This window comes from Vicugna pacos, chromosome 21, assembly GCF_048564905.1.
Source record: "Vicugna pacos chromosome 21, VicPac4, whole genome shotgun sequence".
Classification (NCBI taxonomy): domain Eukaryota; kingdom Metazoa; phylum Chordata; class Mammalia; order Artiodactyla; family Camelidae; genus Vicugna; species Vicugna pacos.
In genome coordinates, this window is record NC_133007.1 from 25,322,655 (window position 1) to 25,343,102 (window position 20,448).

General features: G+C 52.9%; 2 protein-coding genes across 13 annotated transcripts; both read right to left on the reverse strand.

The window, feature by feature from the left end:
• Window positions 1-303: 303 nt before the first annotated feature.
• Window positions 304-9,605, reverse strand: RUSC1 (RUN and SH3 domain containing 1). 9 transcript variants are annotated; one of them, XR_012062802.1, is made up of 12 exons: window positions 9,416-9,605; window positions 7,271-8,717; window positions 6,577-6,993; window positions 5,471-5,569; window positions 5,228-5,304; window positions 4,927-5,101; window positions 4,737-4,842; window positions 4,535-4,581; window positions 3,266-3,821; window positions 2,546-2,674; window positions 1,789-1,877; window positions 902-1,040 (listed from the first exon to the last, which is right to left on the reverse strand). XR_012062802.1 is itself a non-coding variant. In XM_072946410.1 (11 exons), the coding sequence occupies exons 2-11, from the start codon at window positions 8,634-8,636 to the stop codon at window positions 872-874; spliced, it is 3,057 nt and encodes a 1,018-aa protein (XP_072802511.1). In that variant the 5' UTR covers window positions 8,637-8,717; window positions 9,416-9,578; the 3' UTR covers window positions 304-871. The 9 variants fall into 9 exon arrangements, 7 of the variants coding, with proteins under 7 accessions (XP_072802511.1, XP_072802510.1, XP_006214699.1 ...); XR_012062803.1 differs by lacking the exon at window positions 902-1,040 and adding an exon at window positions 1,053-1,610; XM_072946410.1 differs by lacking the exon at window positions 1,789-1,877 and having other exon boundaries at window positions 304-1,040; window positions 5,228-5,306; window positions 5,472-5,569; window positions 6,662-6,993; window positions 9,416-9,578.
• A 145-nt stretch (window positions 9,606-9,750) lies between these two features.
• FDPS (farnesyl diphosphate synthase) lies at window positions 9,751-18,572 on the reverse strand. 4 transcript variants are annotated; one of them, XM_072946414.1, is made up of 11 exons: window positions 18,493-18,514; window positions 17,407-17,625; window positions 17,167-17,329; window positions 15,724-15,864; window positions 12,291-12,371; window positions 12,021-12,143; window positions 11,596-11,684; window positions 11,428-11,500; window positions 10,719-10,796; window positions 10,495-10,629; window positions 9,751-10,003 (listed from the first exon to the last, which is right to left on the reverse strand). In XM_072946414.1, the coding sequence occupies exons 2-11, from the start codon at window positions 17,586-17,588 to the stop codon at window positions 9,803-9,805; spliced, it is 1,266 nt and encodes a 421-aa protein (XP_072802515.1). In that variant the 5' UTR covers window positions 17,589-17,625; window positions 18,493-18,514; the 3' UTR covers window positions 9,751-9,802. The 4 variants fall into 4 exon arrangements, with proteins under 4 accessions (XP_072802515.1, XP_031544960.1, XP_072802517.1 ...); XM_031689100.2 differs by lacking the exon at window positions 18,493-18,514 and adding an exon at window positions 12,681-12,755 and having other exon boundaries at window positions 17,407-17,942; XM_072946416.1 differs by lacking the exon at window positions 17,407-17,625 and having other exon boundaries at window positions 17,167-17,308; window positions 18,493-18,572.
• Window positions 18,573-20,448: the final 1,876 nt, after the last annotated feature.

Genomic DNA, 20,448 nt, shown 5'->3' on the forward strand with positions numbered 1-20,448 from the left:
ATGATGATATTAAATAGAAAAAAATGTCATTTCTTGAAACCCTTTAATCCTCCCCATCACCTCAGATATGAATCTAATGAGTGTAATTTCAAGGGCTAAGTCTTCCCAACTCTCCTATCTACTCAGGCTACCTTATTAGTCTCACCAAGCAAAGCAGTCAAGTCCCGGACTAGAGAGGCACTTACGCGATTAAGGCACCAATCAGGGGCTTCTTCTCCATCCCTCAGGGAACAGTAAGCACTGGCCCTCCCCATAAGAGGGCCTCCCTCTTCTCCCCCACAGACTGTATTCTGAAACCAACAGTGACAGACACATTGAACGCCCACACTTTATTTGGACAAAGGAAGGAGGCAGACCACACACAGGCCCACCCACCAGGGGTGTCCAGACTTCAGCACCTAGTACAGCATGAGAACATCATAAATACAGGCAATGTGGGGAGGGTGGAGTGGGGGAAGGTTCCACACAGGAAGGAGACTAGAGTCCCTTCTAGTCTTGGGAACTGAGGCATATACTGTACTGGCACAGTCCACTTACAGATGAAGAAGACGGTGGGGGGTGGGGGGCAGGTGGCTAGATTTACACTTTGCAGTTACGATGGGAGATATTCCCTTATGCAGATTGGAAAGAGATGGAGGGAAATTCCTTCTTATATATTTGGAAGAAGAGCAGATTTCGCCTTATAAGTGGGCATGGGAGGGAAGAAGGAAAAGTTTACATATTAGCAGAGTTGGATGTGGGAGGAAAGTGTCATTTTTGCAGACAGGGAAAATGCTTCGGGAAGATCAGTTTACATGGGTTAGTGTTCACAGGTCATTCCATTCCCAGGTGACAGGAGGGCAAGAGATGCAAAAAGGGAAAGATCCTAGGCCTAGAGAACAAGAGAAGTGTACCCCACAGGCACCAGCCCCTCCACTCCATCCCTCCCACAGCGGAGCCAGTCCTCATCCACAGTGGCGACGACACGCAGCACTTCCCCACGCCGAAAGCTCAGCTGGTCGGGTCCTGCAGCAGTGTGGTCACAGAGAGCCCGGACTGCCCTGTGAGGAGCCAGAGGGAAATGCTGGGATGAAGTGAGGCAGGGGTGCTGTCCCCAGCCTCATCTTCCCACTGAATGGAGCTTCCCTCGGTTTAGCTCAGTGAAAACTGACTGGGCTCTGGAAAAGACATAGGGACCATCTATCAATATGTTGATTCTGTCTGGGGCCCCAGCCCTCTCCTGAGCTCCAAGCCCACTCCTCAGCTGCTTATTTGACATGACTTGCACTTCCCTGGTGCTTCTAACTGACCATACACAAACTAAGTGACTGAGCCCTCTAAACCAGTTCCTCCTCTCGTGTCCCCTGTAGTACAGAGCACTACCTTCTACCCAGATGCTCCTGGCCAAAACCAGGGTGTCTCAGCCCTTACAGTCAATCACCAAAACTTGTTTGGTGTTTGTATCTCCCACTACTGCATTTACCTTTCTCTTCAATCTAGATAAAGACTGCCATTATCCTAGTGTGGGCCTCTAGCGTCTCTCTGGACCACTGCATATAATCTAACTGGTTTGCCTGAATCTCTCTTGATCTCCCTCTCCAGCTCTGTTCGCCACACAGCAGTCAGAGATCCTAAAACATAAGCAAGCACATCATCCTCAGGCTTAAGACCCTTCAGAGGCTCCCATTGCCTCAGAGGGAAATCCAGTTTCCTTAATTGGCCTACTGAATCCTCCAACCTCCCCATCACTGCTGCCAGCATCCACCACTCCAGCCACAACCCATCATGTACCCATAGTTCCTCCCTTACCACACTCGGGCCTCTTCACCTTTGCATCCTGTTCCTTCTGCCAGATGCACACCCCGCACCATCACTGGCCCTTTCCTGAGTCCACAAATCTAGGAAAGAAGCCCTGTCTATAGGGCTCCAAAGGACCCAGTCTTCCCTTCCTAGAATCTTTAACACACAGAATTGCAACTGCTTGTTCATTCATTGGTATCTGCACTGGACTAGAAGCTCCACGAGGGCAGCTTGTTTCCCTTTGCACTCCCTCCCCTAGCATAATGCTTGGCACATACTAAGTATTTGAAAAATACTGCTGAGTGAATCAAAAGTCAAGAAGCCTAGCTCATTGGATTAAAAGACCCCAAAAGAAGCCAGACTCTAAAGTCGATGCAGCCCCTGGTCCCAAATTAGAAGACCCCAGCCACTAAAGGGAAGCACAGCCCCTCAATGGACACACATGGGCACACTGTGTACACATACAGTAGTAAATATTACCACGAAAGGGCACCTTCTATGTGCAGGATGTGTTTATAAAATTATGCTGAGTCTTCACAACAACCATAACAAAAGTATAAACTATCCTCTTTTCACAGAGAAAGAAACTAAGGTTCGGAGAACTTAATGTCACACCAATAATAAAAAGCAGAGATGCAATGCAAACCAAGCACTGACTGTACAGCCCAAGGCCTTTTACACCACCTCTCATCCACTGTGAAGACAGAAAAACACATGTGAATAACACACACGTGCACACCAGCACGTTCTCCCCGATCCTCCCTACCTGTGGGTCTGCGCCATGCTGGATGCTGACGCCTCCAGATCCTCAGGAGAAGAGGGAGTCTCGGGAGGTGCCCCCCGCCTCACCAGAGTCAACACATTTACTGTCGGGGGCAGCCAGCTGGATGGTCTCCTGGAGGAAAGGACACAGGGTCACAGAAGTCACCCCCACCTCCAGAAAAAGAACCCAAGTGACCAGGGTTTTGGAGGGAAGAAGAGGCTGAGGGGCCCAACTGTGGTTCAGAAGAGGCCAGGAGCTGGTCACTGCAGAAGGCAGAGTAGCAGCTGTGGGACACAGTTACCTTTAGGGCGATTAGGGAGGTGACAACAAAGGTCTACAACACCAAAAACCACAAAGGAACCTATGGAACCAGCAGGCTTAGAGAAGCCCAGAGGGTCCCTGGAGAGTACCTGAAGCCATTAAAGAGCCACCAATGGTCAAACCCTAGAGCAGCAGTCAGCAAATCTTTCCTTTTTTTCTAGAGGACCAGAAAGTAAATATTTTTGGCTTTGCGGGTCAAGAGGCATAATGGACAACATTATGTAGATATTTACATTACTGTTAGGACCTAACTACTTAAGAACATAACCATTTTTAGCTCATGGCTGCAGAAAAGCAAATTGCCAATATCTGACCTGAAGAATCCCTATCGAATTTCAAATTGGGATGACTGGGGGCTCTGAGAGGGTCAGAGGTCAGGGAAGGGACCAGGGACCCCATTACCTGGACTTCGAGGCTCCACCCTCAGTTTCTGTGAGGCCCCCAGGCACTCCAAACAGTCTCCCCAGCCATACGCCTCTGCCGGGTGCCGCTTCCTCTGCGGGCGGCGATCTCTCCTGCACGACCTCAGCTGCAGTCCCTGACCCGTGTCGCCTGGATCCCCACCGGGGAAGAGGGAAGCCCTCAGTGCCCCCAGAGGCATAGACTCGGGAGGCCTGGGTCAGCTGCTCCCACCAGCTGCCTCGGGTGGGAGGACTCGAGGGGGCTGAGGAGTCTGGAGGGGTCTCCCCAGAAGCCCCCCGGAGGCTCTGGGCCAGTCGTCCCCCCCAGTGAAGCATGGCTTGCACAGTTTGCTGCAGGGCGGGAGGTGAGCCTGGAGGCGCACGGGCCTGAAGCGGTCCCAGGGGCAGGTGGTGGTGGTGCTCAAAGAGCAGGTCCAGGTGGAAGGTGAGCACCGACAATGGCTGCAGCAGGAGCAGCAGCTCCGTGGACAAGGAGGGGCAGCCACCCCGGGCCAGGGAGAAGAATCCGGTGGGCAGGTACAGGAGGGACAGCAGGCCTGTGAAAAAGCAGGCTAACATCAGCCCCTGCTCTGGGCCTAGTCCTGGAGAACTCCCTGCATTAGCCCACCAGTCAACAAACATCCTCCCAGGCCTCCTTCCACACAGGGCACTGGGGCAGAGAGGGGGACACGGCGAGGTGCAGGGCTGCCACATCCCTGCCTGCTTGGAACCACGGCCTACACATATGGAGTCACACGTAGAGCAAGTGGTGACAAATATATATGTATATATAAAAGGAGGGCTTGAGGGCCATGGAACCAAAATGGGCGGGTGAGTGGGGAGTCAGGGTAAGTTAGCCTCGAGGGAGGTGAGGGTGGAGCCTCACTGAAGGACTCAAAGAATGAATGAAAGTTAAGGAGGAGGCAGGAAGGACAGGGAGGCCTATTCTAGGTGGAGAGATAGCAAAAGTGGGGCCCTGGGGAAGGAAGAACAGAAAAGGAAGACTGTCACAGGACCAGGGAAAGCCCGAGACCTGAAGGCAGGAGAAGAAGACAGGCCAGATAACCAAGACTTTGGAGGTTACAGTGAGGATTTGAGTCTTTCTTCCTATGGGCAATGGAACTCCTTCAGAGTTTTAAGCAGAAGAGAAATAAGATCAGAGATCTGGATTAGGATCATTCTGGCATCAGGGGGAACCAAAAGAAGGGATCCCTTTCCCTCCCTCTCTCACAGCCTAGCAACCCCATCCCCTCCTTCTTGAGCTTCTGACCTGCATCTTCCTGGAGACTGGAAAACCACAGCTCCAACTGCTTAGTGCTGGGGAGAGAGGAGGGAACGGAAGTTCAGGGAGGTGGACGACTCCACCTCCCTGTGGGTGGAGGACAGGAGATGAGATTGGAAGAGGGGAGGCCTTCCTTGGGGACATGGGGCACCCACCATGTGGAAGGGGTGCCAGAAAGAAGGCCACTCACTTGAGGAGGCCCAGGATGAAGGCATGGAAGCGGCTACGGCTGCTTCGTAGCGGGGCCAGACGGCTGACCTGGCTATACAGGGTTCCAAGGGAACGAGTGCTGGAGCCTGAGGACACAGGGCGCTGTCAGCCAGGCCCTAGGCCTGCCCGAGTCCCTGCCCCGGGCCCCGTCCCATACTCTCCCCCTTCACCTGGCTTCACAGAGGCCTCCACCACGCTCCAGGGGCTGCTCCGGCGCTGCCCAGTGATGAGGTCCTTCCGGAATGGCTTCAGCCCATCAGCCACCAGGGCATGGAGGGCCGGGCAGAGGGTGGTCAGCACCAGGTGCCCCACATCTGGGCTCAGCCGGCTATCCCCCAACTGGGCCTACAGGCAGCGCAATGGAAATGGGTCCACAGATACTTCCAACCTTTTACCCAACCAACGGTTCCTACATCCCCAGAGCTACATTCATCTCTTCACCCCCACAACCCCATCAAGAGACAACTTCACCTTCTGAACCAAGTTCCGGGCGGCCCCGAAGTGCGAGATGATTTTATCCACTGAAGCGCTGACAGCTATCAGGAGACCTGGGATGGGACCAGGGAAGGGAAGAAGCATCAAAGCCCCCTGTCTCTCCCCAGCACACCTGAGGGACTTCGAGAGGCCGGTTTATGCAATCTGGGCCTAAGAGAGGAAGTCTAAGTGACGGGAGGTTGATTCCTAAGCCAAGGGTCAAAAGTCAGGATGTCCTACCTTTTTTCTGCTCCTGCAGCTGGCCAGTCCTACCCTGGGCTTCTGCCATCCACAGTCGCTGGGCCCCCGAGACGCCGGCGAATGACCAGGAGCTGCGGACTGGGATAAGGGAAGAAGGCAGTGACACTTACCAGGGGTTACCCTCAGGACTCCAGGCTTCCGCACGGGTCATCTCCTGTGGGTCTGCGGCTCCCTTGGAAAAGGGAGCACACGGCTGGGTGGAGGACAGGGCAGTCCCACCTGGGGCGAAATCCTGTGTATATCAGCACTGCTACCCTGATCCCTCGCTTCCCGGTTCCCATTTCCCTTCCTCTGGGCCCAGCTCCCACCTCGTCGGTCCCCGGAAGTCTCAGAGTGGGACAGCCGCACTCACCTCCCGCCAGCCAGGCCTGGCAGGCGGGAGATAACTAGGCGAGGGAAGGGAAGGGCAGCCCTGCGCCCGCCAGGGGCCCTAGTCCGGTTCGCGGGGACCCAGGGAACACGTGGGGAGCCTGGACCAATGGAAAGACAGACAAACGAGAATGGGAGGATAGACAGAAGGAAAGGAGACCCAAGGATTGGGAGGCTGGAAGGCGCCGGAAAGGGGAAACCCAGGTCCTACGCCAGCATCTCGGCGGGGGCGCCCCCTGCAGCCCAAGTGGGGCTGGCCCCGTGGAGAAGGAGTGACCAGAACCTCTTCGACCAATGAGCTCAGCAAGCTTCACCCTCCACCCTTCCTGAACAAGCTGGGGGTCAGGCTCGAACTGCACTGGCCAAGGAATTCCACAGAGGGTGTGACCCAAGGTCCCTAACAATGGACTTGCTGGGACTCAAACTGAGTATAGAAGCGGGATAAGCCCGTGTCCACCTTACCCAGGCCTCTAGGGAGAAGGGCCAGGCCACGCAGAGGGGAAAGCAGCAACCTTTGCCCTGCACAGGGAGCCAGCAGGGCGAGACTCCCCAGGACCAATGAACTTGGAATCCACCCAGGTTGAAGGGCAGGACCCAGCCGGTAACCCCGGAAAAAACTCAAGTAGAGGTCTGGTGGCGGATGGGCGGGGCTTTGGAGTGGGCGGGGAGGCCCCGCCTGAGGCGAGGCCAGCGGGGCTTGCCCGGGTCCGTCTTACGTAGCCTGGGTGGAGGCGGTGGGCTCCTGGTCCAGCGAGGGGCCTTCGGCGGACGAGGTGGCGGTGGCAGCGGGGGGGCGGGTACCTGGCGGGGTGGGGAAGCCGCGGCGGGGAAGGTGCTACTTCTGGGAAAGAGCGGGGACAGCAGCAGTGCCAGCTCGGGGCTGGCCAGGCAGGGCAGGGCTCCTCGAGGCGGAGGCGAATAGGCTCCCACCGGGGACAGGCGGACAGGCAATAGCTTCTCCTCTGGGGAACTCGGCGCCCCCAGTAGCCGTAGCCCAGCGCCGGGCCAGCCGCCCAGAGGTGCCAGGAGCAGGGACCCAGCTGCGCCCGCGCCCGCGCTCCCACCCTCCAACAGGGGGCGCCCGTCAGCCGAGAACCGGAAAACCAGGGGCCGAGGGAGCAGGAGGGGACCGGCTGCAGGCAGGATTGGCGGGGCAGGTGCAGAGGGGAAGGAGGCCAGCGGGAAGGGCAGCCAGGCAAGGAGGGGCGGGAGAAAGAGGGAGCAAAGAGTTAGTCCCGTAACCCAAGGGTCCACCCAGTTTCCCTTTCCCGGAGCGCTCCCTGGTAGACAGGGACGGGGAGAATAGGTGACAGAGAATGAAGGGGAGACAAGGGGCCGGGTCGGAAGCTTTGGAGGCGTGGACAAGGCTGAAGCCCAGCCCTCCTCTTGCTACCTCCTGCGGCTTCTTACCCTCAATGCCGGCCTGCGGGCCGGGCTCCTCCGGTTCCTTCGCGGCTGGGGCCTCCTCGCCAGCCGCGGGGCTGCCTGCCCTGCCCTCTTCGGGCTGCCGCTCTGCTATGGGCTGCAGCCCAGGTCGGTTCTTCTTCCTCCTGGGAGGGACGGGTGGAGGCGGGGGCCGGGGCGGGACCAAGGCCCAGCCAGCTGGGGGGTCTCGGGGCGGGACTGGCGGGGGCGGGGCCCGGCTTCTGGATCGGAGTTCCTTAAAGGTGGTGACTTCCCGGGGAGGCGCTGGGGAGCCGCCCAGCGACACTGTAGGGGGCAGCTCGGAGTCGGGCGAGAAGACTATGAGCCAGTCGCTGCGGTCTTTCTTGGCCTGAGGCACGAGGGGCAGCCCTGGGCCCCGCTTGCGCTTCTGGGCCAGCTCGTGGAAGGACGTGATTGTCCGGTGGGGCACCGGCTCCTCGCTGACGTCACTTCTCCATCCCCCATCAATTTTCCCTGCATCTGTTTTCGAGCCAGAATCAGTTATTCCTGTGTTGGTTTTCCAACTGGAGTCGAATTTTCCAGGTTCAGTTTTCCAGCTAGAGTTAGTATTCCCATCGACTTTCCAACCAGAGTTATTGTTCTCAGGGACTTTCCAGCCAGCTTCAGTTTTCTCTGTGTCTATTTTCCAAATGGGGTTGATTTTCCAACTGGGCTCGGTTTTCCCAGTATCGAGTTTCTCATCATCGGCCTCTGGAAGGTCGGAAGTAGGGAGGTCCTGCTCCCCACCCTCGTCTTCTTCCTCTAGCCCTGGGGAAGGGAGGTCCTGGCAGGTGGTCAGGGCATTGCAGTTGGAGTCCAGGCCAGGGCCGGGTGGAGAGGAAGCTTCAGAGCAGGAATCAGGTGAGCAACAAAAGCTGTCTGGGGAGCAGGCGCCTGGGCCAGCAGAAGCCAGAGGGGAGCCCTGCTCCAGGGGGACGATGCTGGGCTGAGGGTGGATATCTTCGTTGCCAGGGAGTTCCCTGGAGTAGACTGAGATGGGGGACTCATCAGGGCTAAGATCTGAGCAGGAGCTGAGAGAGGAAGAGCAGCCCGGGTCCGAGGGAGAGGCAGCCCCCTCTTCCTCCTGTGCTGGGTCCTGCCTGTTTTCTAGGCCTGGCCCGTGCTCCTGGCAGCATCGGCAGGGCACAGCAGGGCTGTTGGAATTGGCGTCCACCAGGGTCCCGCTGCAGGGGCCCCGACTCTCCTTGCCCCCAGTGTCCCCTGGGGGAGGGGATGTGCTCAGGGGCCCCTCCCGTAGCTCCGGACGGCGGGACAAGTGCAGGCCCAGGGAGACATGCTGGAGGTGGATGTGGTTGAGGTTGCAGAGTAAAGCCCTCTGAGGGGACAGCATGGTGCCAGTAGCGACAGGGTGTCCTCTAGAGAATGAGGATCGGGCCTCACATCCACGTACCTGGCAACCGCAGATGCAGACCTAGAAGACAGGGATGATGAAACCCAGCCAGTGAGGGCGCGGGCCGCAGGAAGGACACCGAGGTGACCGGCGGCTGGAGCAGGCCTGGAAAGGCGACTTGCACAGTATTTAAATGAGATGCAAATAGACATCTACTGGCCATTAGTTTCCGCTGCAGTGTTTGCAGGTGGAGTCGGATGTAACCCCCCAGGGAATGGGGCGGGGAGGGTCAGAAAATGCGGCTGCGCTCTCGGATCTCCTTGGAGGTGCGGGGGCTTGTAAAAGGATGGGGCCCGGAATGGACTCTAGGTCCTTTCTGCTGCAGTCTGGCGCTGCCCCTCACTCCCAGGGGAAGGGACTAAGGGAAGCCCAGCCCAGATGCTCTGAAAAGGGGTTGCGGTAGGGGGTTGGGGGGTAGGTGTATCTGCCTGGTTAATGCAGGAAAGGGGCGGGCGTGGGGGAAGGACAGAGCAGCCATCAGGATGTCAATTCTGCCTGGCAGGCCAGCCTGCAGAAACGCCGGGCTCCAGCCTACATCCGCGGTATACCTTCACCCTGCTCCGAACAACGATGTGTCTGTCCATTCTATCCGCACTTTGTCTCTGTCATCCAGCTACCACCCCACCCCTTCTCTATTCAATTTTTTTACTGCTCCCTTCTGCTGTCCCGCCTTGCGTGCCCCGATGTCCATCCACACCCATAGACCGAGCCATCCTCACCAGGGTCCTTCTTCAACTGCTCCGGCGTTGGGCTTCTCCGCGGCTCCCAGGGTCCCCGCCCGGCCCGCAAAGACTGGAGGGGAGGGGCCGCTAGGACAACCCCCAAGCGCTGCGCAGCCGCGCCCCTTCGCGCATGGGCGTGGCACGGCTCAGACCCAGCCCCCAGCGCTTGACGTCTTGCCTATGTCACCCACCCAAGCCCAGCTTCTACCGCTTTGGATACGTCCTAAGCTTTCAGTCCCAAGGGGTCCTGGCTTCCATGCAGACACCTCCCCACCTTGCCCATTCTGGACAGAGCTGCGCCCTTGGCTGGCACAAGCAGGAACAGAACCACGTGTTAGACAATAATTTATTGAGAGCCTCCCCTCCACACCTTCAATCTCTGGATCACTTTTTCCGCTTGTAGATCTTTTGTGCGAGCCCCAGGAAGATGGCTGGGGGCAGAGGCGCAGCATACTGCTCGATGAGACCCATAAGGTGGCTGTAACTATCTTCCTCGTACTGCATGAACACGGCCGGCAGATTCATCTCCTCATAGAGTGCCTTAACCTGGGCCACCTTCTCAGCCTCCTTCTGCCCGTAGTTCTCCTGAAGGGTTGGAGGCAGGAAAATGGACTTAGCCTTCACCCAGCGCCTCCAGGTCCCCTCCACTTCCCTCATCCAGATATTCCAGAATATCTCCAGTGCCATTCAATCCATTCTGGTCTCCAATTTCAAGTGTCTTGAGTGTCTAAGATCTTGAACCTTCCCTTCCCCACCCCAAATGCTCAGATACTGGCTCAGGCCTGTTTCCGCTACCCCAGAGGTTTCTCAAACTTGGCACTACTGAAACTTTTGGCTGGATAATTCTTTGTGTGGGAAGCTATTCTGTGTGTTCTAAGATGTTTGGCAGCATCTCTGGCCTCCAGCTACTATAGAGCTACCTGTAGTACATGCACACACACCAGGTTTTGACAACAGAAAATGTCTGCTGAGACAGTGCCAAATATCCCCTGGGGTGCAAGATGATCCCTACTTGAGAACCACTGCTCTATCCCCTTTTTCAGCAGCTCAGGGATCCACAGCCCCCTCTCAGGCACCTGCAGGATCTGGCGCTGTTCCGGAGAGGCCCGCTGCAGACACTGAACCACCAGCCAGCTGCACTTGTTGTCCTGGATGTCAGTGCCAATCTTGCCTGTCACACTGGGATCCCCAAAGAGATCAAGGTAATCATCCTGGGCAGGGGGGCAGAGAAGGAGGAATGAGGAGGCTCGAAGGTAGAAAGTTGGAGCCTGTTCTCTGCCCGTGCCGCACGCCTTCCTACCTGAATCTGAAAGAACTCCCCCATCTCCAGCAGGATCTTCTTGGCATTGGCATGCTCCTTCTCCCCATCAATGCCCGCCTACAGTGCAAAGGGGATGGTTAAGCCATACACCAGAGGTGCCTTCATCTTCCTGGCTGCTTCCTTCTAGGTCTTGCCCTAGTGCAGCTCAAAATCTTCTCTCCTCTTCTTTCAGAGATCCCTGACCTCCCTGCTCTGACCGATGGTCCAGCCTCTATCCCACTTATTTTAGCAAGGCCTTCCTGTGAGTCCATCCTGGAGGCACTTGGACTATTTCTTCTCTCACGAGGCTCAGTCCCTGAGTCACTCTAATCCTTCCTAATCTTTTTGCCATTTCCAATTTCTTTCAGCACAAAAAGGAAACTTGGAGAAGCAAGGTCAGTGTGGGAAATTAATCCCACTGAGTGCTTTGGAACCCAGTCTCCTCCCCACTCCTATCCATACTTAGATGGAGGATTTATTGTTCTCCCTGATGGGTCGATCACTTTCGTGTTTCAACAGTCCTGTAAACTTGGGATTTTATCCTCATCTTACAGCTGAGGAAAAAGACTCAGAAAGATTAAGTAACTTGCTCAGTCACAAAGCCATGGAGGGGAGGGGAAGCACCAGATTATCCGAAGTTGTCTGCTCTGTGGCCTCCTCTCCCAAAGCCCCATCAGCAGAGCAGCAAGGGATGGGGAGGCTCACTCACCATATACATGGCAGCAGCCACAGGAAGGTAAAAGGAGTAGAAAGCTGTCTTGTACTTGACAATAGATTTGTACCTGAGTAGGGGGAAAAGATAAACTCCTCAGGAGGACAATGCCCACCCAGAGCAGCCCTCCCTCACTGCCCAGATATGGTTCCCACTGTCCCTCACCTTTTCTCAGTGAATCTGCCAAGATCCACATTGCCCTGGGTGCCTGTGATGAGGTCCAAGGTCTGTCCGATCTCAGTCTGATAGGAACTCTAAAGAGGAGGATGACAACCCATGACCTGGGCTTTCTCCAGGGCTGGAGAGCCCTGAAATCCTGGGCCCTACACCCCATACCAGTTGGCAACTGGGTGGTCAGAAAGGCAGCAGGAGGGAGAGAGGGCCCCAAACTCAAGGCCCATACAGTGTCACACAGACACAGAAGGCCTTCTTCCCACCGCCATCCTCCCCAACCAACTCCCTTCCTCCATTTCTTCCCCTTCCCAGCAAACCCAGGTACCTCCTGTGCCCTGAAACAAGCTAGACAAGAAATGTCTTTATACAGGCCAAGGCTACGGTGTCTGAGCATTGAGCCCTTGTCTGCAGCACACCTGCAGGAAGAGCTCGATCAGGTTCAGGTAATAGGGCTGCTCCCGGCAGTAGAGCTTCAACAGGCGGTAGATACTTGCTTCCAGGAGAAAAGCATCATTGATGGCATCCAAACCTATGCCTGGCTGTCAGGGACATAGAAAAACAAGCCATCCATCTCTGGCCTAGACTCATACCAAGAACCCAAAACTCTGAACACCTCCAGGGACTCTATGTAACCACCTCCTGGTGGCCTGTTCCCCTACCCACTGCTACCTTCCCGCTCACTTTACCTTCTGATACCAGCAGATCTGCCCCCGCCGGGTGAGGGATGAATCCATGATGTCATCTGACACCAGAAAGAAGGCTTGGAGCTAGGAGGAGAAGAAGAGTAGAACAAGGGCCCCAGGGCTCCTTATTACTGTTCCTTCTACCAGTGACAGAGCTGCTGCTTTTGCAAATCACTGAGCTGGGAAGGAAAGTCAGCAGGGGGAGGCTGAGGACTGCTGGTCTGTGCGGCGGGGCTCCAGTCACATGACCTCTCAGGCTCAGGCTTCCCAACTAGAAAATGGGACAAAAACCCCCTTGTTTTCACAGTAAGAGACCACAACAGATCTGACATCTCCAGACAAGCAGCCTGAGAAGATCCCTGATATCAGGGCGATGATGAAACATCTTCATACACTGCACTCTTCTTTTGCCAGGAACTTCATTGAAGACTTTAAGATTTCTTCATGCAATCGGACTTTATATGACTTCTGGAAAAAAAAAGGCTGTTCCCTTGTCATCCCCAGGCACTCCACTTACACAGTCCAGTGACCAGAGTATGTAAAAAACCCCACCTCTGGGAGCTCATTCAGGAGTGCAGGTCTAATAGGATAGAACTGAAGTCTGACTCCCAGTAACTTTCACCCATGGGTCTTAAACATCATCAGAGGGCATACTCTTCTGAGTGCCAGCCTACATGAAGATACCAGAACGTGCTGGTTTTCCCACTGCACTGTGAACTCCTTGGAGGCAGGGATGATGTGTTTGCCCTCTTGGCATTCCCAGAGCCCAATACAGCGCTGGTCCCAGAGTGGGTGTGTCATAAACTTTTGTCTAAGAAATAAAAGAGAACAAAGCACTGGAATGTGCCCCATGATACTTCTTACAGACAGGCCACAACTTCTGGTTCCTTCAAACAGCTTTGCAAGATACGGTTTTTAAACCTTCACCCCATCCTGATCCCTGTGCGTGCTCGAGTGGATCTCAACTGCTCAGAGGAGTGCCCATCGCCACCCCTCAGCTCAGATGTGGGCACTGCAGAAACGGCCACGGCGACCTGCGACCACAGCTCTTGTTCCAGGCAAAGTCCTTGGGAAAGGAGGCATCCATCTACACCTTGACCTCTGACCTCACCCTGGGGTGGAGGCTGGGCTTTCCACACTGGGAGCACATGTTTTATCTACAGTGTGTTTATTTGGATTGGCACTGTTTCCCAGAAGCCACTAGTTCACTGACTCTCCCAAGAGTGATGACAAGGGCCATCTGGTTTCAACCAGCACCACTCAACCAAGATTGTCTCTGAAGGGCATTCATTCTGTAGCCTCCCTCAATCTTCTCTGCTCCCCCAACTGCCCTTTTTATTTATTAGGGAAACTTTAGATCTATAGGGAAATTTAAATCTAAACTATCACAGCATGGGGCTGGGTTTTAGTAATCTTCCCAGGTATGTGCTATAGTGAGAAGTAATGGAAAATATACCATATTACCTTTGCAAGATTCTTATCAAAATCTTTACCCTAATTAGTATCATGAGGAAATAATCAGACTGTGAGTCACTCTACCAAATAAGTGGCCTAGACTTAAAGAAAAGTTAATCATGATGGAGAAACAATTCTAAAGGTTGAAGAAAATTACTAAATATAATGTATTACTCCTGCTTGGATCCTGGATGTTCAAAAAAAAAAACCTATAATGGACAATTGGGGGAGAATTCGGAATATTTAAATATGGAATATACATTAGATAATATCACTATATCGATGTTGGATAATTTTGCTAAGTATCTTCGATGTTGCTATGAGCTGAACGTTTCCCCCCAAAATTCCTGTTAAAATCCTAACCTTCAAAGATGGCATTAGAAGGTGGAACCTTTGGGAGATGCTTAGGTCCTAAGAGCGGAACCCTCATGGAAGGGATTAGTACCTTTGTAAAAGAGACCCCACAGAGCTCCCTAGCCACTTCCACTTGAGGACACAACAAGAAGGTGCTGGCTGTGAACCAGGAGGAGAGCCTCCACCTGTTTGTGCTTGGACCTTGAACTTCCCAGCCTGCAAAGCGGGAAGACATAAACTTCCATTGTTTATAAGGTACCCAGTTTGGGGTATTTTGTGGTGGTAGCCAGAAAGGACCAAGACTGATGTGATGTATTGTGGTCATATAGGCAAATGTCCTTGTTTTTAGGAGGTTAATGAAGTAGAAAAGTAAGAGGTTAAAGGAGATGAAGTAGAAGACAAAAGACAGGAGCAGAAATTATAACACATCATCCAGAACCACAGAGGACAGCTCGAATAGCCTCTTGGGGAAGTGACGGCATTACAGCTGTGTTTGGAAAAAAAAAAAAAAAGAGTAACACTCCCAGGTGAACCTACAGCACAGCTAAGGTTAGTAACAACTGATTCTACCAGGCTTTCCCCTCCCTTGGCCCAAAAGCCCCGCCCTATCCTCCTGCCCTTCCCTCCTTGCCTGTTGGCTCAGTGTTTATGGGCTCCTCAGCCCCTCCTTATCCCTAGAAGGGCACCTCCGTCACCCAGGGTCTGTCCTCAGTGATGCCATCATCCCTTTACCCCAGGAGTCAAATCTCTATTTTCCAGCCCCATCTCTCTCACAAGCACCAGACTGGAATTTCCAGCACCTGCAAGACAGACAGCTCCATCTGACCTGTGCTCATAAGGAGAATGCGGCGTGGCTGACTCTGACTTGTCATATCCTCCCTCAGGCCAGCTGCTCCTCTCTGCAGGCCAGGGTCACCCGTCACTCACCAAGTCCTGAGCGTCTTCCCTTCTGGGCTCATTGTCACCCTCCTCAGGGCCTGGCATCCCTTCCAGAACCCAGTCCCCCTGTCACCAGTGAAGAGTTAAGGCCAGGCCAGCATACCATACACCTTCCAGGGCCAAATGAGCCGGGTATAGTAGATGAGACAATGTGGAGATGGGAGCAAAGCAGAGAGAGACAGACCCACACAAGAGAGTCCATGCACTGTCTTGGGGAAATGGCCTCAATTCGACTTCAGCCAACTGTTGCTACATGGGAATCTGGCTCCAGATCGAGCAGTTTTCCAAGTGATGCTAGAAATCTGGGTCATTATGTGAAATATCTTTGTTAAATTTAGGGAACTTAATTTTTAAATATTTTCAAAAACTATCAGTGGGCTTCCAGTTTTCAGTTTCTGCTGTAGAACAATCTTCTAGAAGGACTATGTCACTTTTGTGGCTGCCCTCTGCTCAGAGCAAAGAGTTGATACCTTATGCTGAGTTCCAAGGTCCTGGCCTACAGCTAGTCTACAGGGAAAGCGTGTACCTACTGGCAAGAGCCTCCCTACGTGTGTAGCCCTTGAGTAATTCACTAAGTTTGGCACAGAAATACAATCGAGAAACAAGTTTCAGGTCCATCCCTCCCCGTCCCACCCAGGGTACCCCCACTCTTGTACACCTCTTCTCCTGCCCTTCCCCATCCTCTCACCAGTTCCACACACCAGCCCACGGTCAGGGCCCGCTGGAGACTATCAGCATCCTGCTTCCTCGGCTCCACCAGCTCCCGGAACACTATTAGCACCGTCAAACCCCGCTGGTACTTGCCTCCAATGGCGTTGTACTCCAGGACCTGGGGGCAAGGGTGGAGGGACAGGGCATCAGAATCCAGAGAGCAGCCACTCTGAGATTTCTCCTTGCCCTCTCCCACTTCCAACCCTAACCCCTCCCCCTCCAGAGAGCCTCTGGAGTTGCTACTGTCTTAGCTTCTTCCCCCAAGTCCTAGAGCACAGCAAGAAGTTCCCCAGTCCCCAGGCTCTCTCTGCCTTGTCTTCCTCAGTAAATTGACTAGAGATTAAAATCTGCTCCCAAGCCCAGCATGGGGCTTGAACTTGGGGAAAACTCTGTACATGCTACAGGAGTGGTGGCATGTTCAGGTCTCTCCTTCACCCCATCCCCAGCCCCACCTCTCCCAGACTTCCCCTTCCCAGCCCATGCCTCCCCCCACAAACACCTCCTTCTACCCATAGTTCAATCCATCTGTAAATAAAAGGCCTCTCTCACTTATTAAAGACAAGCCCCCCTCCACCTCCAAAGTTGGCCAGAGGATAGCTTGGAGGGGACCCAGGTTGGGTGACCCATCCCCGACTCCTCCAGGAGGAGGCATTTCCTGCTGGGGCCTCTCATTTTGCCTTCTGCTGCCCTGCTGTCAACCAGATTTAATTCACTGGGAAGAGTTCCCTTTTAATCTCCATCCCAGTGTAGACAGATCTCCTTTTCCTTAGTTCCCCTCAGACAAATGAGAGAGCACTGATTAAAAAAAAAAATTACTAGAGGGTGGCAGTGGGGGAGGGTATAGCTCAAGTGGTAGAGTGCATGTTTAGCATGCAGGAGGTCCTGGGTTCAACCCCAGTACCTCCTCCAAATACAAATAAATAAACCCAATTACTTCCCCCTCATTTAAAAAAAAAGAAAAAAAATTTTCTTTAATTACTAGAAACTCCAAATGAATAAAGACTTAGGCAACTGAAGTTTCCCAGCAATAATTCCTGTCCTAGAGCAGGAGTTTCTGATGACATGTTAGCTTCACCTCAGACTGCCTTCCTCCCAGGTCCCTGCCAAGGTAGCACCTTATGATTTCTGGACACCTAATGCCCTTTCTCAACAAAATCAAAGACCCACCAGGTTCAAGGCCTTCACCTCCAGCGCCCACCACCCCCATGCTAAGCAGTTTGGATAGTCCACCAGAACCACAAGGCAGGATGGCTGGGCTGAGTAAATATACCTGCCCAGGCCCCAACTCATCCAGAGCTAACCCAGAGTCACTCAAGTAAAAGCCTGCTCCCAGACCTGTCAAAAGTCCCCCAAAAGCTGGAGCTGGGTCCCACACTTGCACAGAGTGACCAAAGATTCACTCAAGTTGTAAATCCCTCACCTCCTTCAAGCGGGCAACAGCATCTCCTATCTCTGGGTGCCTGATATCCTCCTCAGTGAGCACCTTGACAATCTGGGAGAAGTGCTGGATGAAATTCTGTCTTTCTTGGGCATAAACGTCCAATTTCTGATCTCCATTCATTCTGAGGGAGGAGTAAAATGCTCTGAGGAGAGGGAGGACAAGTCAGAAAGCTAGTCAGCTGCTCCCCTCCCCACGGCCCTTCACCCACACCACACTCACCGAGGCTCCTCTGTCCACGCTTGGCACCAGCAGCGGGTAATGTGCCAGGCCGCCAGGACTGGGCACCCATGCACCAGGGAGGGCCGCTGTAGGGGACCCAGCCACCTCTCCCGGGGCGCCCAGCAGGGGGCCGGCAGCAAGAAGACCCCCACAGATCTCAGCCAGCGGGACAGGGGCATCATGGAGGGGGTGGCATAGGGAGGGGGCACCGAGCACTCCCTGCGGGAGTAAGCACCAAAGGCAGATGCACGGTGGCAGTTCCCCAGGTCACCTCCCAAACTTTTACCCTCCGTACCCAGAATGCCCCGCTGTCTTCTGGGTTAAGCTTGAGGACATTTACAGGAAGAAATGCAGGGAACAAAAAGTTTGGCTAGGTGACTGAGACTCAACTGACTGTACTTAAAATAGGTGTGGCTAGAACTTACTGCCACCTAACTTTATCCTCCTCAACCATCAACTCCTTCTCCAGGGAGCCTCTGGAATTGCTACACTCTTGGCTTCTTCCCCCAAGTCCTGGAACCCAGCTAGAAGAGTCCAGAGTAAAGGACCTCAGGACCGGGGACTGGGAGAATCCTTAAATCACCCTATTTTATAGAGGTCAAGCTGAGGCTCTAGGAGGTAGGGAGACACCTGGGGAATGGCAGTGCCAAATCTAGAACCCAAGACTCTCCCAGTAGGCAAAAGAGGGGTGCGCAGGCTCTGAGATGCCCCAAGAAGAGAAGTGAAAACGGAACCCCTGAGTGCTCTGGACATGTGGTCTATGGCTCTGGGACTGGGCGTCCAGAGCCTTACAGAGCTGGGACCGCAAAGACAGCCTCGGAGCAACACTGGGCTCATGGGGACGGTTCGCAGCAAAAGAGCAAAGCAGTGTGCAGGCATATTGGGGGTTCCAGGAAAGCACATGGCAGAGTTCAGGAGTTTCTGCACATCCACAGGATCAGCCAGTTGGTGCCACCAACGTCCAAAACGGGGGAACTCCGACACAACAGACTGGGCCTCCTGTGCCTCAAAGTACTGCTACAGAGCTTAGGCTGAGTTTCTAACCTTTGCCTCCAGTCCCAGCCCCAGCCCCGCAACCTCTCTCACCTGTTTCCTGGATGCCGGTTTGCTGGTACAGATTGTTGGCGGGGTACTCCTAAAAGCCGGAACCACTCCACGCTCAGCTCTCTGGGTCTAGTAGTTCTCGATCTCTTTTCACTATAGGAAGAAATGCCTCGGTGGACTACAATTCCCGGCATACCACAGGAGGGACAAAGACAACGCGATCTAGCGTGGGCTGGCTGTGCGGAGACGAGCCGCACTGATTGGCTGTTTCCTCTCGTATGAGCATGGGGCCCTGTAACCAACAACCAATGGAAGGGCTGCGGCCCGGGCAGAATGCTAGGAGGAGTTGGAATGGGCAGAGGGTGGGATGGGAGTGGAGGCGCCCCGGTGAAAGAGAAACAGACTGGGGATTCCCCTGCACTCTGCCTTCCAGCTTTAACCTTTTACAAAGTTGCCATTATCTTCCTATGCAGTTGAGAGGTTACTACAATCCAGCAGGACCAGCTTTGCCACTTATTGGTTCTCTAACTTCTGCAAATCATTTAACTGCTCTGATCCTCGGTTAACTTCCATGAAACTGATTTCCGTCATTTGTTAAATGAGAATAACACCATGAGACAAAGTATATGAATGCTTTAAAAGCTCAAGAAAGATAAGACTCAGATCAGAAACTAGAAGCCTCATCCCCTATACATACATACACACAATGCTTACCCACCCACCAGGGCTTGACCTCGTTGGCTCCTTCATTATTAACTCTTCGAAATCCCAGTAACTTGACCCATCTGGAGCTACAGACTACCTAGGACAGAAATGGTTTGTCACAGAAATGGTTCTATCATTATGGAACAAAAACTACCGTGCAAGGATATACACTTTTACCACTGCTATTCAACATTGTACAGCCAAATTGGAAAAGTAAAAATCTGTTCACAGAGTATATGATCCTGTATATAGAAACTCCACAAGAAAGCTATTAGAGCTAATAAACTCAGCAAGGTTGCAGGGTACAAAAGCAACATACAAAAATCAGTTGTGCTTCTACATACCTGCAATGAACAGTCTCAGAAAGGAAATGAAGAAAGCAATCCTATTTATATTAGCATCTAAAGTAATAAAATACCTAAGAATAAAATTTAACCAAAGAGGTGAAAGACTGTACATGGAAAACTATAAACCATTATTGAAAAAAATTAAAGACCTAAATAAATAGAAAATATCCTACATTCTTGGGTAGGAAAACTTAATATTGTTAAGTCACTCAAAGTGATCTACAGACTTAACACAACCTGTATGAAAATTCCAGCAGAACTTTTATGGAGAAGGGGAAAACTTATCCTCAAATCCATATGAAACTGCAAGGGGCCCTGAATAGCTAAAATAATCTTGATAAAGAAGAGCAAGATGGGAAGAGTCATAATTTCCACTTTCAAAACTTACTAAAAGGTAATCAAAACTATGTGGCTCTGGCATAAAGACAGATATATAGACCAATGGAACAGAATTGAGAGTCTAGAAGTAAACTCATAAATCTATGGCCAATAGGTTTTTGACAGAGGTACCCAGTCCGCTCAATGGGGAAAGAACAGTCTCTTCAACAAATGGTACTGGGAAGTTGGATTTCCACATGCAGAAGAATGAAGTTGGGAGCGGGGTATAGCTCAGTGGTAGAGTGAGTGTTTAGCATGCACGAGGTCAATCTGGGGTTCAATCTTCACTACCTCCACTTGTTTTTTTCCCCTTTTTCAGTTTTATTAGGTAGAATTATTACAGTTTGACTGCACATATATATTATATTTCGTGTAACTACATATATACAGTACTCAGTACCTCCATTAAAAAAAAAATGAAGTTGGCCACCCTACCTCACACCACACTCAAAAATTAACTCCAAGTGGATTCAAAATCTAAATATAAAAGCTAAAACCATAAAAAACTTACAAGAAAACAGGGGTAAGTCTTCATACCTTGGATTTGGCAATGGATTCTTGAGTGTGA

Coding starts and splice junctions, on each gene's coding strand:
- FDPS (XM_031689100.2), bottom strand. CDS start 17,588: ATGATGCCCCTGTCCCGCTGGCTGAGATCTGTGGGGGTCTTCTTGCTG. Junction 12,372..12,680: donor TGGCAAAAGAAGAGTGCAGT/GTATGAAGATGT, acceptor TTCTCCTCCTAG/CTCCAAGCCTTCTTTCTGGT. Junction 11,501..11,595: donor GGCAGATTCACTGAGAAAAG/GTGAGGGACAGT, acceptor CCCCCTACTCAG/GTACAAATCTATTGTCAAGT.
- RUSC1 (XM_072946409.1), bottom strand. CDS start 8,636: ATGCTGTCCCCTCAGAGGGCTTTACTCTGCAACCTCAACCACATCCAC. Junction 5,570..6,576: donor ACCGCCTCCACCCAGGCTAC/GTAAGACGGACC, acceptor CCCTTATCCCAG/TCCGCAGCTCCTGGTCATTC. Junction 1,041..2,545: donor AGCATGGCGCAGACCCACAG/GTAGGGAGGATC, acceptor GGCTCCTCACAG/GGCAGTCCGGGCTCTCTGTG.